At 38.3% G+C, this 24,049-nt stretch overlaps 2 protein-coding genes across 3 annotated transcripts in view; one reads left to right on the forward strand and one right to left on the reverse strand.

Annotated features, from left to right (window-relative positions):
* The window catches only part of kif6 (kinesin family member 6), a 100,816-nt gene extending 88,247 nt beyond the window's left edge, over window positions 1-12,569 (forward strand). The window contains exons 18-22 of the mRNA XM_036593817.1: window positions 655-790; window positions 2,364-2,419; window positions 3,998-4,081; window positions 4,563-4,678; window positions 12,468-12,569. Of these exons, the coding sequence (XP_036449710.1) occupies window positions 655-790; window positions 2,364-2,419; window positions 3,998-4,081; window positions 4,563-4,678; window positions 12,468-12,475 (400 nt within the window). The 3' untranslated portion in view covers window positions 12,476-12,569. The remainder of the gene's footprint in view (window positions 1-654; window positions 791-2,363; window positions 2,420-3,997; window positions 4,082-4,562; window positions 4,679-12,467) is intronic.
* On the reverse strand, window positions 7,034-21,414 carry LOC118823944. 2 transcript variants are annotated; one of them, XM_036593816.1, is made up of 19 exons: window positions 21,368-21,414; window positions 20,898-20,996; window positions 20,663-20,798; window positions 19,053-19,245; window positions 18,204-18,248; window positions 18,052-18,105; window positions 17,189-17,251; window positions 16,176-16,238; window positions 15,859-15,912; window positions 14,428-14,493; window positions 14,227-14,289; window positions 13,510-13,596; window positions 13,010-13,066; window positions 12,506-12,571; window positions 11,636-11,695; window positions 9,630-11,433; window positions 8,808-8,855; window positions 8,384-8,545; window positions 7,034-8,239 (listed from the first exon to the last, which is right to left on the reverse strand). In XM_036593816.1, exons 1-19 carry the CDS (start codon window positions 21,384-21,386, stop codon window positions 7,917-7,919), a joined length of 3,462 nt encoding a protein of 1,153 aa, XP_036449709.1. In that variant the 5' UTR covers window positions 21,387-21,414; the 3' UTR covers window positions 7,034-7,916. The 2 variants fall into 2 exon arrangements, with proteins under 2 accessions (XP_036449709.1, XP_036449708.1); XM_036593815.1 differs by having other exon boundaries at window positions 18,052-18,114.
* Between the last annotated feature and the right edge of the window lie 2,635 nt (window positions 21,415-24,049).

Consider the following 24,049-nt stretch of genomic DNA (forward strand, 5'->3'; position numbering starts at 1 on the left):
AATGTATGAAAATGGCCAAAAATGTATTTGTTAGATATATTTTTAAAATGCATTTTTTGTATTTGCTGTTATATCTTTTTACATTTTATGTAGCTTTAACAAAGTTTACACATTTTCCTAAATGTACTGACTTCTGTGTTTTTCAGTGTACTTTGCATTAATCACTGTATGTATATGGTAGAACAGCACTCACACAAAACATATGTCAAACAAACAAGATATCAAATCAACAATCAACTGCATTTTCATAGTGTATTAATACCTACAGCACTTGCTTTGCCATATTAAATATTCATTTGCTAATGTTTACAATTAAGATAGTGGAATACAAATTCATTTCAAAGGGTTTTCCAGACAGTAAGGTGCATTAGACAATTATGTAGGCTATTTTCATACATTTTCAGATGTATTTGATAAATACATTTACATACATTTTTTTGTATGATACATTTCTGTGTGTAGTATTTCTCTATACATGTTATAATACATGTATGTTAAAATATATTTGGTTAATATGCCAATATATTCAGAAACACATGTTAGCGTTTGTAATGTATTTGACTTGTGTTTGAAATAAACAAAAATATATGTCCATATATTTTTTTTCCATATGCATGGTATTCATTTTATATGCCTTTACTGTTCCTTTTATAGTTATAAGAGCACTTTTGGGCATTTGAAAGGCTTGAAGACAGAGATCGAACATCTACAGCACCTGCTACACAAGTCAAAGATCAAGCTGCAGAAGGATTTTCAGGACTGGTGGACCCAGGAGGCCACAAAGCTGCAGGTTCCATAGCTCTTCATCTGACGTACCTCACAAAACAGAGCTTGCGTAAATTCAGTTTCGCAAAATCAAATTGCATCTGTCTCCCAGACCCAGAAATAGCCAAAGAAGTGGTCTGCTGTGCCGTCTCCAGATGGCTGATGTTGCTCAGACGTCTCTCAGATCCAATGTGGTCCATATTTTTAATGTTATTCAGCAACATCTGACCAGCAGACTGAGCTGGAAATGCCCTGTTTTGATCTCGTCAATAGGAAATATGAATCCATCCATTCGGGCTCATGAGCAGCTGTGCAGCATTTCGCCATCCGTGAATATTTCGCTCATCGTTTCCGGAGGAAATGGCTCATCTTGCACTTTGACTTTGCGTGTTCTGTTTTGAGTTTAGCTATTAAACTATTAAATTGGGGTTGAGAGATATTTAAGACCTCTTCTAGTGAACAAACAGTCTTTTATTATACAATGGAAACGTCTGCCTGAAAAGTTTATAGGAACTCCAATTTTAGGACACTAAAGTACCTATTAGCTTATTAGCTTCTGAGTCAGCTTTGAATTTAGGGCTTAATTTAGATAATGTTTTCTCTCTGGAACAGCAAACTACAATTTATTCATAAGGTCTACTACTACTTTTTTTTCAAAATACAGATGTCAGGATCCAAGACATGTTCGAAATCTGCTTCAGCGCAATAGCAGTGAAAAAAAAAGTACTAACAACTTAATGGACAAAGAGACAGCATCACAAAGAGACACCAAAACCTGCAAAAAAACATTGTCTATAAAAAACTTCACCCCCTTGGAAGTTTTCATGGTTTATTATTATACAACATTGCATTACAATGGATTTAATTTTTCTTGCTTGTTTGTTTTTTTTTTACACTGATCATCTTTGATGTCAGAGTGAAAACAGATCTTTGCAAAGTGATTTAAATTAATTACAAAAATAAATCACAAAGTATGTGATTGCATAAGTGTTCATTGCCATCCTTTGGCAGCAATCACAGCAATTTTTTCTCAGACCTCTTTGCAAAACTGCTCAAGTTCTGTCAGGTTGCATGGGAGTCATGAGTGAACAGCCTTTTTCAAGTAGAGCTACAAATTCTGTATTGGATTGAGATCTGGACTCTGACTCAGCCCCTCCAGGACAATAACAATGCTGATTTTAAGCCATTCCTCTGTAACTTTGACAGTGCTTAGGGCCATCCTGTGCTGAAAGACAAATCTCCCAAAGCTTAGGTTACTTGCATAATACTGAATGTTTTCCTCTTGAATTGATTTGTATCTTGCTGCACTCATTTTAACCTCTGCCCTGCTGCAAGAAGCATCCCATAAACATGGGGCTGCCACCACCATGCTTCAAGGTGGGGATGGTGTGTTTATGATGAGGTGCAGTGTTTGGCGATAACTTCCAGGGGGTGAATACTTCACAGGCATTGTCGATCACGTTAAAACTAGTCAGACAATATCGCTAACTGAGTGTTCTCTTAGCATCAGTCATATCAGAGCTATGGTGTTTAGTTCACATAAATATGTGAGATTTTAGCCAAATGTGCTCACGGTGTCCATGTGTATCATTTTGCAGAAGGATCCACGACCAGAGAGAGTGGAAGTGAAGCAGAGCCAGGACAGCACAACCAGGTAAGACTAAACATTCCTCAGATACACTCAGCTCCATAATTATTGACGCCCTCGATAAAGATAAAAAAGTTTTATGGTTAATTAGCTCAGTCTCACATTGAAAATATATGGTTTTGTTAAAAAAAATATATTTTTGATAAGGATTTTTGTTGTCTTAGATTAAATTTACTTAAAGGTTAGATCTCATATTTTTCAAAGTAAGATTGAGCTACTTAACAACAAAGACATTTTATTTTTTTTACCCACCTTTTTCAGTTATTATGGAGCTGACTGTACATACATCTCCCAATACAGGAAAAGTAAGACAAGTAAAATTGGATGTGACCCTCATGACCATATCTTTTTCTTTGGCTATGTCATTTACATCTGAATTAAGCTCAACCTTTAAAGAGCTTTTGCTTTGCAGGATATCCATATGCAGTACATTTATTTATTTTTCTAAATAAATCAATTTGTTCCACAAAAATGCTGAAGATCTTGGTCATATCTTAACCACACATATCCCCAGTCACAGCGATATATCTTTATGAAAAATATTTAAAGCAAAACACAGATTTTTGATAAGAAAGTGCTTTAGGCTCAAAGCATTTGTCATGCAGCTGTAGTTATATATAGTACTGTCAAAGTGTGTACGAGAAAAAATGGGTGAATTATTTGGTGGGATAATGGGAATGTATTTTGGCAGCTGATTTGAGCATGTGAGGAGAACATCAGCGCTTCCTCTCAGTGCATTCAACATTGACAGGAGAGTCTATTTTGGTATTTCTGAACTTGCAGCCCCCCTAGTGGACGTATATTCTGCAGGCTCCAAATGACATGGTAGGATCAGCAGTCTGCTGGTCAAATTCATTCTTTTTCAGCACTGAAACTGACTGCTTTGTGTCCAGTCTGAAAGTTATAAGACCAAGTCATAATTATTTTTTTTTTCTTTCTACAAATTATTCTGGGTCAGTTTTCCAGACAGGGAGAGATTAAGCCTAGTCCTGAATATGGATTTTCATTTCAATAGAGAATCTCCATTCAGAATGCTGTGTAGTCCAGGACTAGGCGTAGTCCCAGTCCAGGAAACGGATCCTACAAGTGCCAGTCACAACATATCGTCGCTGTCCAAAAAAAAAAATCTGTCTTCATTTTTGTCGATTTTTTTTTCTACCTCATTTTAACACACCAGCTTTTTTACATCGTGTGAAAATTGTTGAATGGACCAATAGAAATGCTCAAAAATCACTTGGAATAAAATCTCTTTACATTAACTTTCATTAAAAGGTAAGAGGGTTTTTGCCTTCTCCTGTAAAGTTACTGTTTTGGAGATACTTGTTTTTCTTTGGAAAGTGATCATATAGTAAATAAAGTGTATAATTTGCCTTTTGGAGTGGAAATCCAGAGTAGAGTGAGCTGGCTTGGCAGCTGAGTTGGGCCTAGAGTTCTCCTTTGGTCTCCATTAAACTCTTAAAATGGGCAGGATAGCACTTAATATTTCACCAAGGCCAGACATGAGAAGAAACAAACAGTTTATCATTTATTTATCAGTTATTTTCCCTGTGTTTTATTCTCATAAGGCTCGTTGTGATCTTTTAGACATTCCAGTTCACCTGATCATGCCATCAGCACCCAAGAGAGAAAACTCAGAGACCTACCTACTCCATCTGCAAGAGATCTGAGGTAAACAAATATGAGGATAAACATATCCTGAGTACAAATAGATCAGTCACATTCAGCTGGATATATTAAGCGTTATGAGGATATATTAAATGTTATTATAGTTATTTCTGAAAGAGCGTTCAGTAAGTCATACCATACAAATGGTTTAATTCTGTAGAGTTGAATAAAATCTGATGAAAAATACAACTAATATGACTAGAATTACCACATCTAACCCTATTTTAAGAACCACAGATTATAGAATAGAAATGGCACAACATATCACTCCTGTGTACATTTAGGTATAAGTTTAGATATTTGAGCTACTTTGGTCTGACAAACAACGTGTTTACATGTTTCAGTACAAAGTCTCATACTTTAGACCAACTTATAGATCAACTCAGGGCCCCAATGGTCCATAGCTTTGCTCCACTTTTACCTTTATACCAGATATTCTGTATGCTTAATGGCTTGGTTATATGTTCATGTGTATGCTTTTCAGAGCCTTGTCTTCCACTGCCCTGTCCTCTTCATCTATCCCACTAACTGGAGACCAGCAGACTGATGCGGATATCATGGCCTTCATCAAGGCCAGGCAAAGCCTGCTTACCAGAACAGGTACCTCTTAAGTACTATTTAGATAGAACTAGTTTTACATGTGGAGGTAGGGTGAAGCCAGTTAACCACTAGATGTGTTTAATGCTTATAACCAATTTGCACAGGATAAGAAATCTGTCTTTACTGCAGAAAAGAGTAGAAAATGACAAAATATTTGATATAGCTGTTATTATATTTACCCTAACCATCTGTCTGGCTGTCTTAGATGGATTAGCATCATCACTGGCTTGAGAATTCACAGCCAACAGTCAACATCAGCATGTAAAACAAAACGAAACGTCTTACATTTTAATGTCCTGAGCTGCACTCCTGAGCAGGATAGTACATATCAGCTTGATTTTAGCCATGGGGAACACAAGTAAATGCTTCTTCGATACTTAAGAAACCCCTTGTCCACAGAATATGATAGCGCTTTACTTAATGTCAGTCTCACAGGATTACTATGACCTGGGGCTATTTCTATGCTTTGTTTTATAGAAGGTTATTGTGCTGGAGAGTTTTGAGTTTTTTAAACTTTAAAGGATCTTTTGAGAGCTACACAAACATCTTGTGTAGTGAGCACCCAAATAAATAAAAAAAATAATTCATTTACTTACGATCTCCATAATTTAGAAGTTAACCTTTTCAACTCCTTGAGACCACCGGTGGTTCCAAAACGCACTTTGTCATATTCTTCATAACTTTCATATTTCATAAGCTACATTCAAAAGGTGGGGGTCGTATGAGAGCTGTAACTGTCTTCTTTCCAGTCAAATAGATGGGTAATGGAATTTTAAACCCTTATAATAAAAGAAGCTGAACTCACAATTTTTTTTGGTAACACTTTACTGTAGGGTGCTGGTCATAAGGCTTTATGACACCTACATAAGCTTGTCATGTCAAATGACATAACCATACATAAATGTTTATTAATGCTTATTCCAATAGGCGTCATTCGCTATAAAGGTTAGATTTGCCAGTTTTGATCAAAATTTGCTAAAGTAGTCTTTATGACGATGACGCCTATTGAAATAAGCATTTATGTAGGGTTATGTCAGTTGTCATGACAAGCTTAGGTAGGTGTCATGTAGCCTTATAAACAGCACCCTACAGTAAAGTGTTACCTTTTTTTTTGTCTACTGAAAGTCGACCCATTTTTCCACAAATCTGGGCTATAAACTATAAACAGATGGCGTCTCTTCAGTGATCTGCTCTGTAAAAATTATTTTTATAAAAAAATACAAACAGCGTCTAAGATTTTTGGCTTTCAGCAGTAAAATGTAAGCATCTAGCAATATGTGTATGATCATAAAACACATTTTCTGTTCATTTGAGGGGAGCTTTTACAAAAAAACAAAAAATAAATAAAATAAAATTTTACATTTATTTGATGCAGTTACTAAATAATTTGCCTTACGATTTGGTCATGAAAATTCAGATGGAAAAACCATAATATACCCTGGTCAGTATTAATGTAGTGTCCAGCCGGAGCAGAAACACACTCAACAGCAAGGCACACAGTAACTTGTCAGCAATAATGAAGTTACACAGTTACTAAAGAACACAACAGAGACGTACGCATAAAGGGAAAGTACACAAAGTGTGAGTAAAACAAAGGGGGAAGATGCACCCAGTATACAAACTGGTGTCAGGAGCCAATGGAAAAGTTAGGAGTCTCTGCAAAAGGGTTGCATAGATCTATGAAGTCATGTCATGATGTTGTAGTTGGTCATGTTAGGGAACTATTAGGGTCTAAACTGGTTTTCTCTATGATACAAATGAATGGGATTTTTGAAAATATCGCACACTGAGGTAAACAAAGTCTTCCATAGCCGATACGTTTTGCTTTACATCCATTTTTCCTCCTAATGTTGATCCTCCGAGTTAGAAGGTCAGTAAGAGGCCGAAATATGACTATTGCTACATGCAAGCTAACACTGCTGTGCTCACTGAACTGACATCATAAGACCGCCAGCCTCTCAGAAATACCCCACACAAAGTATGGGGTTTGGAATATTTTTGTTTACCACTGGGTGCAGCGGAAGTGATTTTGAAAGCAGCTTTCGTTTTTCTCATAGAAGAAAACTGCTTTAAACCCAGAGTTTCTATTACAGGCACCACGCCGACTACAGAGTGATGTACAACTTTAGAGGCCAAATGACCAAACAAACACTCGTCAAGTAAAACTGACAAACATACGGACTCAGTTTTACCCAGTGAGAGAAAACTGATCAAAACCAACAGTGCAGTTTAAATCCATTTTTGAGTGCACACACAATCCCAAACGCAAGTGAAATGAAAAGATGTTTCACATTTACAGGATCTTTTATTATTAACAGCCAGTGTTAATCTAGGACAAAATGCTTACAGGGCTTCCTTAAGCAGAGTTATAAAAAACAGTTATAAAAACAAGCTTAACAAAAAAAATCTATTCATGAAAACAAAAAAGAGCAAATAAAAGATTGAAAAAGAATTATATTTATGTATCACCTATGGATCAACGTTGTTAACAGCTGCAGAAGGTGATCACAGTGTGCGCTGTCTGACAAAAGATCTCTGCTGAATAACCCAGATTCAGAACTACTCTTTGGGAGGATCGTGAACCAGTGCTTGCTGCATTGGCAGGTTAAAAAGATGATGCTTTTTGAGACGTTAGTGACTGGTTTAGTTTGCCCTGAGTCTGGCTGACTGGAGCTGGTTAGCCTTGCTGCTTGTGGGATTAGTGAGCTAGAGTTGTTTGGGTTTGCTGCTTTAAGTAGTGGTGCACTTGGGTTCTCTGCCTGAGGAAGTACTATGGTAGAACTTGTGGGGTTTAATACTTGCGAAATTGCTGCTTGTGTAATTAGTAACTTTGGTTTGCCTCTTTATGGGGTACATAAATTACGTTTATTGCTTTTGAAGGTGGTAAACTAGAGCAGTTTGAGGTTAGACGTGGTTGTGTGATAGAAGTGGTTCTGGTTGGTTTTGAGGTGAAAGTAGAATAGTGCTCACTGGATTTTCTGCTTGAAAAAGTAGTGAACCTGAAGTGGTTGGGTTTGTTGGAGGTAGTGTGTTGGTGAGGTGCTGGACGTGGCCCTATGCTGAGGTGCTGGACGTGGCCCTATGCTGAGGTTTGCTGTTTGAGGGTTAGAATATATTCAGTTTGCCGTTACAGTTTGAAGGAGAATAGAGATTGGTGGGTTTACTGTGGGGGGTTGTACCCCAGGCCTGGTTGGAAGCACTATTTAAGGTGAAAGTCCAGCAGATATCGATGGGTTTACTAAACATTTGAACCGCTTGGATTTGCTACTTGAGGCGTCAGTACAACAGGCTTGTCCGAATGAGCCTCAGCTGCATTTGCTCTCATAAAACTTTTCCCTGCATTTCTTACAAAGTCTTTGATATTCTGCGTAGTTCTACGACTCAGCACAGGTTGCTCCAGCATTAGGCAGCGTTGACACTCTGGCACTGAAGCCAGTTTCCCATGGTAAATGTGTTTTTTAAAGTGCTTCATGACTGCAGCTTTCTCTGCTATTGTCCATGGCTTTTTTATACACTTCCTCCTGGGCTCATCCAACTTATTTTCCACCTGAACAGGACTCTCTGCCGAGGAAATGGGAAACACTGCAATTAAGATAACTAAGTAAAACAAAATTTTAAAAATGATTTAAGTATCAAATTGTACTTCTTTGTTAGAGGCTAACAAGTGTTAATGATAGCTTTGGCTTTGAATGTGGGGCAAAATACCTTTAACAGCTTCTTTATTTGCAGAATCAGTGCCCCCTTCCTCACAGGGTTCAGTAGACCCAGTGCACGCTGTCTCTGATGTCTTAGTAGATCTAGTGTTCTGTTTCTTCCATATATTCTGTGCTGCAATCTGCAGTCTTGCCCTGCATTGTTCAAAAATCTCTTTTTTACAGAAAAAATAATACATCGTGAGCACAGACAATTGGATAGAATTGGGAATGATAATACACAATCATTTAAAATCATTTATAAACTGCACAGAATTCTCTACTGAACGTATATTCTATAACTTACTGTTCTATAAAATATCCATATGATGAAATTTATGCTATGGGTATCTGACTAAAGACCATGAACAGTCAAGTTTGGAATAAGATTGATAATCAAAATCTGATCTGTGTTTTTGATGGGGGAAATAACTTACCACACTCTTTCTCAAAATCATCTTCACTGTCGCTCTCATAGATCTCATCTGAAAACATAGTATTTTGTTTTATAGTTCAGAAACTGTGGCAAATACTGGATATTGTCAGTACAAACGGCTAATATGATGAAAAATCTAACATTTCCTTGCTTTTTTGAAATGAAAGAATTGAATGCAGTATGGAAACACTGGTTTTAAAACAATGTTTACTCCACAGTCCATATATGGAAATTAAGCTGCAGCCTGTTTTGAACTGAACTGAACACTGAATTGCTTTTTATGTCAAAACCAAAAATCCATCTATTCAGCTCACAGCAGTTTAGCACAACCTATTAATGCAAGTTATAAGGAGTGTTTCCGACTGGGCTGCTTTTTGAGCGAGGCACAATATGGGGCAGCCAATCAAAACCAAGATCATTTACATGTGTCAGAGAGTTCTGTTCACACTTTTGACAGTATTTTTTAAATGTGACATTACTGGTTCTGTTTTGTCTGTTCCAACTCATCAGACATCAGAAAAACTAAATATTGTGATTCATATAGTGTATCATGAAGATATCTCGCCCACCTCTATTTTGGAAATCTGAATGTTTGAAAATATTGTTCAATTACAAATATATACTTTTAATGCACTACAAAAAAATACATTATAAAATAAAATAAAATAATAATACAATAAAAGTCCCTAATAGTCATCTAGCTCAGTGAGTGCTTCTCAGCCCAGTCCTTGGGGCCCACCTTATTCCACATTTTTGCTCTACCACAGATCCCATCAGAGATGTTAAAGCAAAAATCACTGGACACTGAAAGACAGGAACATACCTGGCAGTGCGATGTCATCCAGAGACTCTCTAAGCAGCTCAGCAGCACTTCCCTTCTCTATGGCCAAAATGAGCTTGCAGAGTTTGGCCAAACGTGCTGTGGCCTCAGGCTGTCGGTAGTACGCCTTTCGGACACTTATATCATGGCCAATGAACTTTGCCAGCTTCTCAAGCTCTTGGTTCTTCAGGCTGAGGACTTGGGTGAGTGTAGCTATGTGTCTGCTGAATGAAGTGGACCTGAGCTGCTCTGGATTTACTGCACCACTTTCTTTGGCACAAATTCTTAGAGCATTTTCTCCCCTGTAGCTGTACCTGCTGCCTTTGGGTTGGCCAAAAACAAAGATGTTACTGTCACAGACACCACATTGCTCTCTTTTCTCAATCAAGAGCAGCAATGCACTGATCATTTCTGGCGTTAAAATGATCGCTACTTGGCCTTCCACGATCTGCTTGACCTCAATTCTGCAGTAATGTTTAAAGAACTCTTTTTCAAATTCTGTAAGTGCATCTTCAGGGACCTGCACTTTGTCTCGTTCCTGGAAAGCTTTGATGGTCATTTGTGAGACTTCTCCATGTCTGCGATTGAACGTCAGGATTTGTGCCAGTGTCACTTTGGAAAGGTCTGCGTAACTCTGAGCAGTTGGCTTCTCTTTCAGTTCCTTTAGTGCACGTTGTGAGGCCTTTTCCAGATAGCAGTGAAACACTCTGACGTCCTGGACAAAAGGCAGTAAAGGAGGGTTGCCGAAAACTGGAGTCACAAATTTTCTGTCGCCTAAAGCAAACTGAGACCGTGCATCATTAAAAAGCTTGAAAAATACAGCAGTCAAGTCTATTAATCTTCTGTCATGAACTTTGAATGCTTTCTCTGCAGTCATGATGCAAAATTTTCTCAATATCAGTCCAATTCGGCGTGCAAGGCCTGGCAACACAAAGCAGTTTGTTTCTTCATTAAATTCAGCAATTTCTTTGACGGCTTCAATAACTTTCGGAAAGTTTAATGGTTTTATAGCTTCAGCCAAGTTCCTTATGGATGATTTCTTGTGCAATACAATCAAAAACTTCCCAATACATCGAATAGTTTGTCTAACAGACACATGTCTTTCTTTGGCTTTGCTGTTTTTGTCAAAAAAATCTTGCGCCAATCTCAGTACATGCTCGTCATTTCTGACAGCTTGCGCTACTTCATCTTGATGCATTCCACAAAGCACCTTCTTCACATCCTCTGAAAGATGCTGCAGGTGTGGGCATTGTGCCATAGCTGCTAAACCCAAGACTTTGGTCTTTGTACCTTTTGGCGTATCTCTGTCAGGATTGGATCTGCAGCGTCGAACGTGTTTCCAAAGTTCTTTACGCATATACAGCCCTTTGCAGTACATGCAGTATTCAAACTTTCGCGTATCAATGTTGTCTTTTGGTGTTCGTATAGCCTTGATCACTCCTCTACGTTGGCTAAGAACCTTGTTGTTGTGTTGGTAATTTCCTCTGTTCCTTAGTACTTCTAGGATGCGTTTCCTTTCTTTTGATGACTTCCGTAGTTTAAAAGCATTTGCAATTTCAAAATTTCCTTGTTTGTGAACTTTCAAATGCCTCGCTATTTTGGTGTAAGCCTTTCCACACACAAAACAGAAGTTCTCCTTGGTGGCCTGTGTGACTAAATGATTCTGATGATTTGGCGTTATCGCTGGTTTCTCTTCATCAGAGTTTTCATCTGAATCTGTCTCAGAGTCAGGTATGAATTCTTCATCTGATGACACCCTTTCTTTGTCATCCACATCTGGGTTTGAGCTCTGGTCATTCTGAGAAGACTGAATATATATATATAAAAAAAAAAGGTATTGTAGTAAATATGGTTAGACTTTAGTGAAGCACTAACAAATGTTCTGCTCAAAATCAATAACAATGCTAAAAAAGAGGTAGTCATTTTTTGTTTAATAGATATATTCGCTGTAATTCATTAATATTTACATTCGTAACCAAGGGGCAGCACTAAAACACCAGAAATCGTACCTGTTCTGCAGGTTGAGATGAGGCTTTGTCACAAGTCTGCTGCTCGCCTTCACAAGCCATCTGCACAGAAAAGACCATTTTGAGTTACACTGCCCATACAAACAAGAGCTTGGTGGCATGAAACAGCTGATAGACTGTGGCCAAGAACATTTCTATTAAAACCACTTCTCTGATAATTTGAGCAATGACCTTAAAGAAATGTTCTCCGAGACACAGTGTGATATACCGCGGTGCGAGGAAGTCACACATGAGTGTTATGGTGAAGAACGTGGTGTTTGAGGTTGGCTTTCTAGAACTACTGAGGTGCTCTGAGCCAAAAGTTGCCCCAGTCACGACATAATGTTCATTTTAACTTGGGATAGTAATGAGCGTTAAATATAGCTCAATAGCTCATTATTGCATATTGCAGTAATTTTATCTTTCGATTTTTTTGGTTATATAATCAATAGCATATTATATTTGCCAGCCTTACATACTCGGTTCTTATGTAGGCTATGTTTAATACGGTTTCGGGCTGTTTGTATTTACATTCATGCCTGGTCCCACCTATCAATACGACATTCCAGGGCCCTTTATAATATCTTGGTACATTAATACAGAATTTAAGCTCATAAGTGTGTGCATATCAAGTATTTTACAATAGCTTTGAATTATAGCTGTGGCGTTCGATGGCTGGGTTTCCCGAGAGCATGTTAGTACAAAAGTAAATGGTAGAACGAGCATCACATTGAACACTCTCTTTACCTGTTAAGATGATCTGAACACTAAGATGCTCTCGGGAAACCCAGCCCTTAACGGTTAATCATTAAGATTTGTGTCGTTTTATCTCCAGGTTTTTGACGCTCTGTGGATACGGATCAGAAGTCATACCTGTACAGCAGGCTGAGTCTGAGATGAATCTTTATCACATGTCTGCTGCTCCCCTTTACAAGCCAACTGCAAGGGAAAGACCATCATGACTCCATATATACTGTCCACGTGTGCCCCCTTCAGGCTAACATTCATTTACGTTGAGGAGTTTCACCTCACTGCTGTGAACCAGCTTATTCGAAACCTATGGACCAGACTTCTCAGACACTGATCAAGCTTAGTCTAGAAAATCCCAACACACCTCGCTATTCATACTTCTGTAGAGGAAATCCCTTTTTATAGGCCCAGTTTAATGTCTATCTTGAAAATAGAGCCTAAATTACTTTAAGACAGAATATTATGTAACGCAAACCTGTTCATCTGTCTGCATTTTAGACGGTTTATGAAGTTTGCATACTACCTACCCTCTTCACCCATACTCTGTAGTACAATGACATAACTTTTCTGTGAGTAAAATCAAAGCATGCCATCTTTCACATTGAAAGTTTCACAAATGAACCTCACCTCTTCACTCACAGGAGCGGAGTCATGATTTCTTTCCAGCTGATTGTTCCCACAGGTCTGCATATAGAACATTTGTGCAGGATTAAAGAGGTTAAGACACAGGAAATCTTACTTGTGCACCTCTCCTAATTGTAAGCAGAACAAATAAATGGAAAGGCCAGTGTTTTAGACAGCCTGATAAACAATGCATTTTCAAAGGTGATGTTATGGAGGTAGAGATGTTATATGAGATGTTATATTATGCCTTAGTGTAGTGCATTAACATAGAATATGTGTACCTAATGCCAAAAAGGAAACTTGATGCACAGCAGTATAAGAGCACCTTCAGATAAACTGGTTTAACTCATTTCCAAGGACCATGTATCACAAAAGCTCATAGGAAATATAACCAAACAAGTTGCAGGACCTATGAAGATATGAGGCCGGGATCAAAGCTGAAAGTTCAACAATAACTAAAAATAAACTACTCAAAATGCTAATTGCTGCATTCTGAACTTTACCTGTTGTGTGGACTCTGTATGAGACTCTTCTTCCACACATGGATCAACTTCCATACAAGTTTGTTGCTCCTCAAAGGCCTCCTTCTTCTGTACGAGAACAAAAATGAACACTTTATACTACAGTACAGAACATGACTGAGAATGTGATGACACAGGTCATTAACCACGGTGGCACAGTGGGTAGCGCTGTTGCCTCACAGCGAGAATGGCCTGGGTTTGATTCCAGGCCGGGTGACCAGGGTCGTTTCTGTGTGGAGCTTGCATGTTCTCCCCGTGTCTGCGTGGGTTTCCTCCGGGTACTCCGGTTTCCTCCCACAGTCCAAAAACATGCAGTTAAGCTAATTGGACACGCTAAATTGTCCCTAGGTGTGAGTGAGTGTGAATGTGTATGTCTGTCTGTCTGCCCTGCGATGGACTGGCGACCTGTCCAGGGTGTATCCTGCCTTCCGCCCAATGACAGCTGGGATAGGCGACCCAGAAGGATAAGCGGTTTAGATGATGTATGTATGTATAGGTCATTAACCAAACAAAGCTGAATCTCGGTAAATTGTTTGGTGGCATGAAACAGCTAAGAGCTGACTGAGCAATTTCCTGAATCTTAACATCAGGCTCAATAACTTCAGCAGATTACTTTAAACGTCTACTGCAGTATCAGCCTGCAGTGAAGAAGGGACCACTTATTTTAATTAGAGTGACATAACCAACTATAACATGAACCTGTTCTGCAGACTGACTGTTGAAAGCCTGTTCCTCACACTCCATCTGCTCCTCATGAGTGACCTGCAATACAGTAAAACGTGCAACTCTTTCTTTGATCGCAGTCAAATAGAACAGAATGATTTATATGTATTGAATGTTTTATATCAATCTGTTTTGTTGCCTTGTCTTGTCTAAAATAAAAAGTCACAGAGGTCAAACCTGATTGGTTGGCTGAGGTTCAGATGGCTCTTCATTCCTGGATATTACCTCTTCATTATTATTGTTCTGGAATGAAAAAAAAAAAATCAAGACCTGAGTGATTTGAAAAAGTCAAGGCACTTCAGAAAGCTTCAGCCCATTAGCTATGGGTAAACACGATCCTATAAGCAATAATGATTAAGAGTTCTCCACTTTGTAGCACTCTTGCGAAGAGCACTACACTCCGATTAAATTTTCATGAAGACTAATTTTCCCAAAGTTAAGTGCTTGCAGTTGATAGCTTAAGCAGAATTGCTCCTTTCCTAAGCGTGCAGCAGACATTCATGGATGCATCAAAAACGAACGATTTAAAAGCCCAACTAAGTGCCAGATCATCTGCTTCATGGAAATGAGTGGGAATAACGATTAACTGTTTAATTTCTGAACTGGTGTTAAACTGATGTTGATATAAGCCTTTTTTGAGTGTAAGTGGTTGTTAGTCTATACCCAGTTATTCTATGAGCAATGCAAGCAACTGAGGCACTTTTCTTCAGCGCAGCTAGTAACAAAGTGAAGCACAGTAACACTAAAGTTTGGAATAACATGACTAATCGTTATTTTGTTCAATCACTACTTAATATGCTTGACTGACATAATACAGCATAGACTGATAAACTAGACAACAGATGGTATTACTTAGAGGCTTTTGGAAACAAGAAGTGATAAACAACATATAGTAATTTACATTTATAGTCACTTCTTATCAGGTTATCTGCCTCATCTCTGATGTTACACAGCTTTATTAGGTGCATTAGGTGTTCATCTAAGTAGTGCTAAATCAAAAATTCTGTGCCACAAGAGTGTAAAAGTATTTGCTCCCTAATGATCTCCTCCATTTTTGCATATGTCACACTAAATGGTTTCAGATCCTCATTCAAAATGTATTAAAAGACAATGAGAACATTAGTTTTTGTGGTTCACTGGAGTTCCAGAGCCTTAGAAGTGGCTTTGTAACACTTTCCAGACTTTCTTTTGATCATGGCATAGTGCGTTGCTTGTTGAGACCTCTTAGCCTACTTCACAATGCTGAAAAGGTTCTAATTAAGTGATGTTTGGATTCAACACGGCTGGCGGCAACCAAGCCTGAGTGTGTCTAGTTTAACTGATCCCAATTATCAATTAAATTAGGTTACCTGGTTGATTGAGTAACTAAGGGGCAATTACTTTTTCACACAGGGTCAGCTGGTGATATTTTTTCTTCAATGAATGAAATGTTTATTAAAAAACTATTTGTTCACTCATGTCTTTGTCTTCTATTAAATTTAGTTTAAAGCTTTAATAATTAAGTGTAAAAAATATGCAAAAAATAGAAGAAATCAGAAGGGGGCAAATACTTTTTCACATCACTGTAATTACTTCAATAACTGAGAAGGACGTAAAGATTTACAATACCTGCAGACTTAACTGGACCTGGGGGAAATCATCCTCACATATCCTCTGCTGTTCCTGACAGTGAAATGAATCAAGTCAAACATTTTCCAGATTCATGTATTAAAGTTCATCACTCTGTTGACTTTGCAATACTGGTCTGCAATACTATGACTTTTCTTATTCTGTCAAGTCAAACATGTTCTGATGTCAGGCTTTGAGATGAAACACTCTTCAATATCATCTACCCCACAAAATCGTTCAGCTTTCAGTAACAAAACAAGTAAATCCATAATTAGGAGTAAACGAGGGGCTAACTCAATATTTTCTGGAAGTCTTACTTGTTCAGTTGTCTGGCTTTGAGAAGCTCTATCAGTACATGTTGGCTCCTCTTCACAAACACGCTACAAAACAAGAAAAACAATGTTTTTAGACAAAACTGTGGATTTATTAATACTGTATATCTGCTTATTTATAATAAAAGAGCAAAACTAGAATACAGTTTGGTGTACTAAAACAAGTGAGATATGTCTTATGGTTTCCTAGGGTGCTCACATACTGCACTAATCAATGTATGTGTGATAGTGTTATAAAGTATATTATAGAGTATATAATAAAGTGATATACTGCAGTAAAATGACAGCACTCAGTGTTTTCCAACACCCTACAAACATCTCAGCCATTTCTGGCTTTTGTACATTAATGTAATCTCTTCTTTCGTGATTGTTAAACCTGAGAACCTGAATGTTGTCTGAGTGTTATGGTTGTAACAAAACAAATATTTTGGGTTCAACATTTTTTCAATATTTTAAAGTATTTTATGTATTTATGTAGTTTATGATTCTTCGGAGCTCTAATTATACTGTATAATACAGTTTGTTTTGGCTCAGACAAATAAAAGTTCTCAAGCAGAATATTTTCAATTTGTCACACAGCTTTCCAACAAAATAAACCTCCAAAATAAATAACCTCCAGGAAAAAAAAAGAAATTCAGTCATTTGAACATAGGTGCACACCTTAGTACTGTAAATACAAATACTGTTATGCCCACACATGGGAGTAATCAGTTTCGATTAAAGGCTGCCTGAAGTTTTACAGTAAATACTTTACTGTTAGGAAATAACAGAAATCAGTGGTTTTCATTGTTTGATCAAATAACAATATTTCAGTTATATTCAGCATGCATGATACATATTCATTACATGATACATACTCAGCTGACGAAATCTCAGATGACCAAACTGGTCACTATTAATATAATCTACAGAGTAAATGTGTTTTTTTTTCGTTTTGTTTTGACTGCACACTTTTCATTTTCCCTCAACAAATCAAACAATTAATGAGCAAATAAAACCTGATGATTAGTCTGTGATGCAGATGCCTCTCCGTTGCTCGTCCGCTCCCCATCACTTGTGATCTAGTATGGAAAGAAATCCAAATAATAAACCCACATAAAACACAGCTACATATTTAGGGTCTCAGAATGAAGTCAGTAGATATTCGAGAGGTTTCCACCATAGAGTGGAGACTATCAGGCAGCTGCCATTGGTATCTGTCAATGCAGAGTTTCTTTCAGGTATCTTGCAAATGTAAACTGCTTATACCTGGTTCACTATTTGTAACTGGGATGCCATTGGTCCCTGGTTCTGGCTTAAAGCTGCACTATGTAAGACTGCTTTGTTAAACTTGGAAAACAATTGCATTATGGAGTCAAGAGAAAAAAATATGCTAACATATAGTGACTGTGCGCTGTTGTGAGTCGCCCTGTAAAGTCTGAAATAATAACATAAACATCAGAGGCGATGAGGCAGGAGTCTTTCAGACCAGGTCTTTACATATTAGTGTCACATGCAGAGGCTCAAAAAGGAGGTCCGGCTCGATGTCTAGGTCAGATATGATGACAATAGTAAATAATTCACTCACATCCTCTAAAGACACCAAGTGTTGACTGGGTTCTCTTTGAATACTCTTTCAACACGCTCGCAATCATCAGATCTATGTGCTCAGGAAAGGCATCCGAAGCCCAACCAACGTTCTTCTACATGTTGCATGCAATTATACATTTCCACCAGAGAGGTCACCAAATCCCCAAATCTTTGATAGTGCAGCTATCTGGTGATGTCTTTCTCTTTTTTCCCCCAAAAGGAACTTATTAGCTAGAAACTTAGTCTTATTGAATTACCGTGCAGATTCGCTCTGATCACTGCTAATTCTTACCTGTTCCGCAGTTTCCGACGCTGACAGCCTCTCGTCACACGATATCTTCTCTCCCTCACAAGTCAATACAATCACAAAGTTATTTCAGTGTGAAACCTACACAACTTCACATCAATATAGTAAACAGCAGCTCACATAATGTAGGTATTTACCTCTTTGTCATCCTCAGATTTAGTTATGCTCCCCGTACACATCCACTGCCAATGGAAAAGTATTTATTAAAGATAAAATACTGTCATGGGGTAATGTAAATAAATCAAACTTTCTGAAACTTGTCTGTAAAGTAGTAAAAAATCCATTTTTATGTGTATCGCACAGAAAAGGCTCTGTACAGCTCTGCATGTATCTCTTCAGAGATTTTATCAAACCTCTAATTACTCCTTAAAGTTGCACTGAAGGGAAAATCAATTCATGCTCCACATCATGCCAACCATAAAATTAAATATCCTGAAGCATCAGCTAATTATTTCAGTAGCTCAATTAGTTTAGTGAGAAGAACACCACAGTGTGTATTCCTGTGGCCCTCTAGGAACAGAGCTGAGCCCCGACAGTCAGCAGATGGCTTATGAGTACAAACTATAAACATATCTCAGCCTGCTCAAACTGAATCCAGGTCTCCATTAAGGCTGTGCAGACTTGTATGTGTTTAAAAGTGCAGTATGACTTACTGTGGACTACAAAAATGAACAAAAACTTCACTGTGTACCTGAACACTTGGGGCAGCAGGTGTGGTGCTGAAGTCTGACTCCCCCACATAATACAACTTCCCTTTACGCAAGTTGAGAGAAGCTTTGGGGATGTGTTTATGGAACAGCTTTGACTGTTGACTTCTAGTCTGTTAGCAATGTTAGTCTTGTAACTCCAGTTCTAAACTAAAGAAGTAAAATCTGGAAGCCAAACATGTCTCGGCTGATCAAATACATCTGGGGTAAGTGGGGAAACTGTGTAAATCTGATGGTTTACCGATGCGTTCCTTTAAGAAATACTGGGTCTTAACTCACCGTGCCTCTGCGCCATGGAAGATCATAACCCCCGTAGTCGTAAGTGATCTCCTCCCCAGGCTGGATGTCGCGGAGTGCAAACAAACAAAGATGCGGGACTTGACTGACAGAGATTATCTTCATCCTTGAATTAGGATTACTGTCGTCATTAACAAGCCGTCCCAGAGATCCGTCATCCACCGAGGCGTCAATACTACATGCAACACATGATGATTAATAAATATGAACATAATGCATGCACATACATATAACTGTATTTCCATGTTTGTTTTTCCATTTTCTTCTTCATGATTATATGAATAATGTTGTGTTACCTCTAACCTTTACCTCAGGAACCAAAAGCAAAAAAAAAAGTTTATTTGTTTGTTTAACATATTCATTCACTCGTGTCACATCATATCAAGCAGTCCACTAGAAATTAGGAAACATCATCGATGGCTGTGTCTGAACTGTAATAACGCCAATGCAGTTAGAAGAAAATAGCAGAAAACCCCAGCACTGACAGAGTGTACAACACTGCCTTCTAAGGCCCTGACAGTGCAGGCAGCAAGACACAGAGACAGCTGCCTTCAGTTCTGTCACTGAGTAAGTCAAACAGCGAGTGAGAGAGAACAAAAATACGTACGTAAGTCGTTAAGTAAATAAATACGTAACCACCAAAATAGTTCTACATACCAAAACCAAGAGTTCATTTGCAAGAACAGATCTCCACTTTATTGGATTTTCATTCATCATGTTTTTTTTATTATGCCAGTAACATCAGTCAAACTGCAGTCAGACTGTGTTAAGTAAAAATAACAAAATACAGGTAACTTATAAATGTAAACTTTTTTTTTTTAACTTTTTGGTTTTTTTGTCAAAGGCAGATACCTCTCATGGCTATTTCATGTTTCAGAGTTAAACTAACCAATGGACACACGTTTCTTTTAAGTGCAATGTTTAACATTCCTTAACATAAAACGAGCAGGTAAAGTGCTGAAAATTGCAACAAAAAAAGCCCATTATTATCTATAAGATCAGACCTCAGAACATCCTAAAGCTGAATCTCAAATGGCTCACTGCTCCCTATATAGTGCACTATGTGAGTTATGAAATTATGTCTTTTACAAATATTGCGCTTCATGTCCAGTACGGAGTCGTTCACACATGCTGTAACTAAAGCGGTTCTTTATTAAACATAGTGTTCTCTGTTTAGATGCAGTAGCCATTATTTTAAGACCTACATGCTGCACTTTGTAGGGTGAAGGGAGCCGTTTGAGGTTCTGCCTAAAACAGTTGGTGGCACTGTTGCCTCTCATGACCCGAAAACTGTGTGCTGATTGGCTGCACAGATTTATCGGGTTCTGCTGGAGAACAGCACTGAAGTTTGACTGTTTCTACTGTAAAATGTGAACTCGCAACGTCTTGACCATAGACTTCTGTGACAAAATGTGTTTAGGGTTCAGAACGCACTGTGTGTTAAGAAGAACTCACCACAGTCTGCTCGCTTAGCGTTTTCTGCAAATGAACTCTTGGAGTGTTGTTGTGTATAAAGTAAGAGATGTGCAGAATGTATTCATTCATCATATCATATATCATATCAAGCAGTGCACCCAAATAGACCTGCATACCAGTAGCGAGTGTTGTTGTGGATGAAGTAGTAGGAGTAAGGGTCAGGAGTGCACTGTCCAGCCTCTCGCAGGACCCCTCTGTACTCCACTATAAAACTTCCCTCAGGGATCACAGCTGTGGCAAACACACCATAACCTGCAACAGAACCACATTTAGCCTGAAAGGGTGCAATAAAGCTAAAGCTCCTTCATCAGTAGCACACTGTGGTGGACTGTGAGCTGCGGGTGGCTCTACCTTTAACTGCGTTTATGAACCTGCTCTCCAGGATGCTTTTGTCTCGTCGTGCACATACATAATGTTTGGCATCCAGGATGGTTTTTTTGCATTTGCCCACTGCAAAAGAAAGGGTTACAGAAACGTTTATGGTGACGAATCTAATGATTTGGGTTAAAAAGTCAATTGAGGTTTAAAAAATAAACTTCCCATCATCAGAATTCAGTGTTACCCATAAAGTGCAGGAGACTCATCTGTACAGACTCAACATATGACTTACAACGTGAGGCAACGAACGAGGTTCCTTTCGGTCAGCTATTTTTCCGAGTTTTCCCGTTCCACCTTAAATGGTGCAGCAGGTACATTCTGGCCCCTCAAACTGGCGCCGCAGAATGTAGCTGCTGCATCATTTAAGGTGGAACGGGGAATTGCTGAACAAGAAGCTGGTTTCAGCCTGGTGAAAACAGAAGAGTTTGCAGTTGCTTACTTACTTGTGGAAACATGCACCATGCTGCAGAGCTCCCTGCATTACTGCACGCGGAGGGATAGTCTTGCGGCCAGCCAATCAGAGACCCTCATACTCACCGCCACATAACATCGTGGCTGTTCATTGGTCCTACCTGTGTATGTTTGGGTACTGGGGAAGTGGACGGAGTTGAAGAGACAGAGATTTAAACTGAGTTTATTTAGTTTACAGCTCTGTTTGAGAGAATGGACACATAAATGGTGGACAAATACATTCTCTCTTTATTAGGACGTTTTTCGAGATAAAATGGTCGCTTTGAGAAATCACAGCCTTTTTCCCGTTCGGTGTTAAACGGCTCTGTAGCAGGAGGCGCGATTTCTGTCTCTCCCTCTGGGGGGCGCTCACACACAGCCTCAATCTGTGTATTTCATCAAGCGGTTTTTCTCAGTAATCTGGATGATTTAAGCCAGAAGTGAGGATTGTCTAACAGGAATGACTCTTATATCGTCTGCCTTTGGGCAGTCTTGACCTTTGTAATATAATAATAATGCATTTTATTTATATAGCAAGTTCGCAAAGTGATTTACAATGAGGATAAAATAAAACACAGGGTGTCCCAAAAAGATGGACATCATTCCGTAGTCTAATAACACAGACAATTCCCCTTTAAATGATCTAAATTTTAACAAAATGTGTAAAAACTAACCAAGTTTAATTTTAATGCTTTTTTTCAGGTTGAAGAACGGCGTCCACTAGAAATGAAAAGGCATTTTGTGTGTTAAAATATGCTCGAACACAGTCAAACAAGAGTGTGCAGCCTGCATTTTCGAGAAAATTCAATTAAAATGCACCAACTGGAAAGCAGATTTGGACATGGCACAAAAAATTCAGAGAGGAAGGCTGTCTGTGCGGGGCAGAGGGATCTGGACGACCACCAGTATCGGAAGATATTACATTTGTGAAGCTGTGAAATCGGTTATAAAATCTACATCCCTCTGAATTTCTTGTTCGAATTTTGATAAATAAGTCTTGTTTTGTTCAACATGAAGCCTATTTAATTTTGTTTGCCTGCGACACGTAGTTACTCAGATATTCACATCTCAAATGATGTCACTTTTTTTGGGACACCCTGTATAAAAGATTTTTAATGAGAGGCAGTACAGTTTAGCTGAAAATAAGACCTTAATAAGGAATGCACAATCAAATTTAAAGAAGAGAAGTGACTGATAAATGAAAGACAGCACTTCATAAAGAAAGAAGTTCACAGTTACTCAAAGATCTACAGATTAATGTTTGAAACTTTGACCTCTCTGCCTCACCCGCACTGATATTTTTGCAAGTGTCCACAAAGCAGACTTTTCTCCTGTTTCTACACATTTTTACAAACTCATTAACATTTCACTACATTATCATTAATTAATTAACTTATCAATGAGACACTCTGGCCAGACTAGGAGACGCCCCTTCTGATGATGTATCAAAAGGTGGAAGGAAGTTTTGAAAAGCTACAGTCTTAAAAAAGATGGTTCTTCAAGGGTTCTTTAGTGAAGAAAATGGTTCTATGTAGAACCATGAACTCTTAATGAACCATTTACGTGCTGAATGGCTTCTTTGCATCATGAAATAGTTCTTCAGATTGACAGAGAATGTGCTATAGATGGCTCTATATATACAACCTTATTGAAAATGGTTCTATATAGCACCAAAATCTTCTACTGTTACAATGCCAATCTTGGAGCAATAGAGGAACCCTTTTTGGTGCTATCTAGAACCCTTTTCAAAAAAGTTCTATGTAGAACCATATATAACACATTCTCCATCAATCTGATGAACTCTTTCATGATGCAAAGAACCTTTTCAGCATGTAAATGGGTCTTTAAGTGTTCATGGTTCTATATAGAACCATTTCCTTTACTAAAGAACCCTTGAAAAACCATCTTTTTTAGGAGTGTACAGCTGCTTTGGGTGGATTTTTGAGGACGGGCCCTCAAAACTCCACCCCAAAGCAACTGTAGGATTTCAAAACGCCCTCACACAATTTAATACATCATCAGAAATCAGGAATGGGGTTTCATGGCCTGGTTGGAGTGTTGAGTAACATGGGCCAGATAGGTTTTAGACTCTGAATGACAAAGCTATTATTTTGCTCTGTTGAATAGCTCCTTTTCTTTTGCTCATTAAAAAACTATCAGCTAAAATTTGAATATTTGGATTTTCTTAAAATGTCTCAAAATACCTGAATCTCTACATGTAACTGAGTAAATGTAACTAATTACTGCCCCCTCTGATTACATGGGCAATGTTTCTGCTCAACAATTTCTGGAAAATACAAGAATTTCAACATTAATTAACAGTCCTTGCCTCCCAACCCCTTAAAACCCATCACCGTATGGATGATCCTTGTAAGATACATAAATAAAAGCAAATTAAAAGCAAAATACTATTAAAACCCAAATAAAGAGAATGAATGCTGTCTGTAAATCTCTCTGGCAGACGTTGATGCTGGAGGTTACAGTTTTGTAAATACCACCCTCTAGTGTTCACAGCATCACAGAGCAAGTCATGTATGTACAGACTGAGAGCTGGACTCTGGAAACCATAATGCATTTGTCTCTCATTTTCCATGCATTTCCAAGTGAAGTGATACTGGGGAGGGTTTTTTCTCAATGATAGGTGGGAGTGGAGGGACGTGAAACATGATATTACT

Source organism: Colossoma macropomum, unplaced genomic scaffold (assembly GCF_904425465.1).
Source record: "Colossoma macropomum unplaced genomic scaffold, Colossoma_macropomum, whole genome shotgun sequence".
In the NCBI taxonomy this organism is placed as follows: domain Eukaryota; kingdom Metazoa; phylum Chordata; class Actinopteri; order Characiformes; family Serrasalmidae; genus Colossoma; species Colossoma macropomum.

Bases quoted from the DNA above. Each gene is read 5' to 3' on its own strand.
- LOC118823944 (XM_036593815.1), bottom strand. The intron at 20,799-20,897 runs GTAGAGCCACCC...GTTCTGTTGCAG, and splicing joins GTTCATAAACGCAGTTAAAG to GTTATGGTGTGTTTGCCACA. The intron at 14,494-15,858 runs GTATTGTAAATC...TTTTCATTCCAG, and splicing joins AGGTCCAGTTAAGTCTGCAG to AACAATAATAATGAAGAGGT.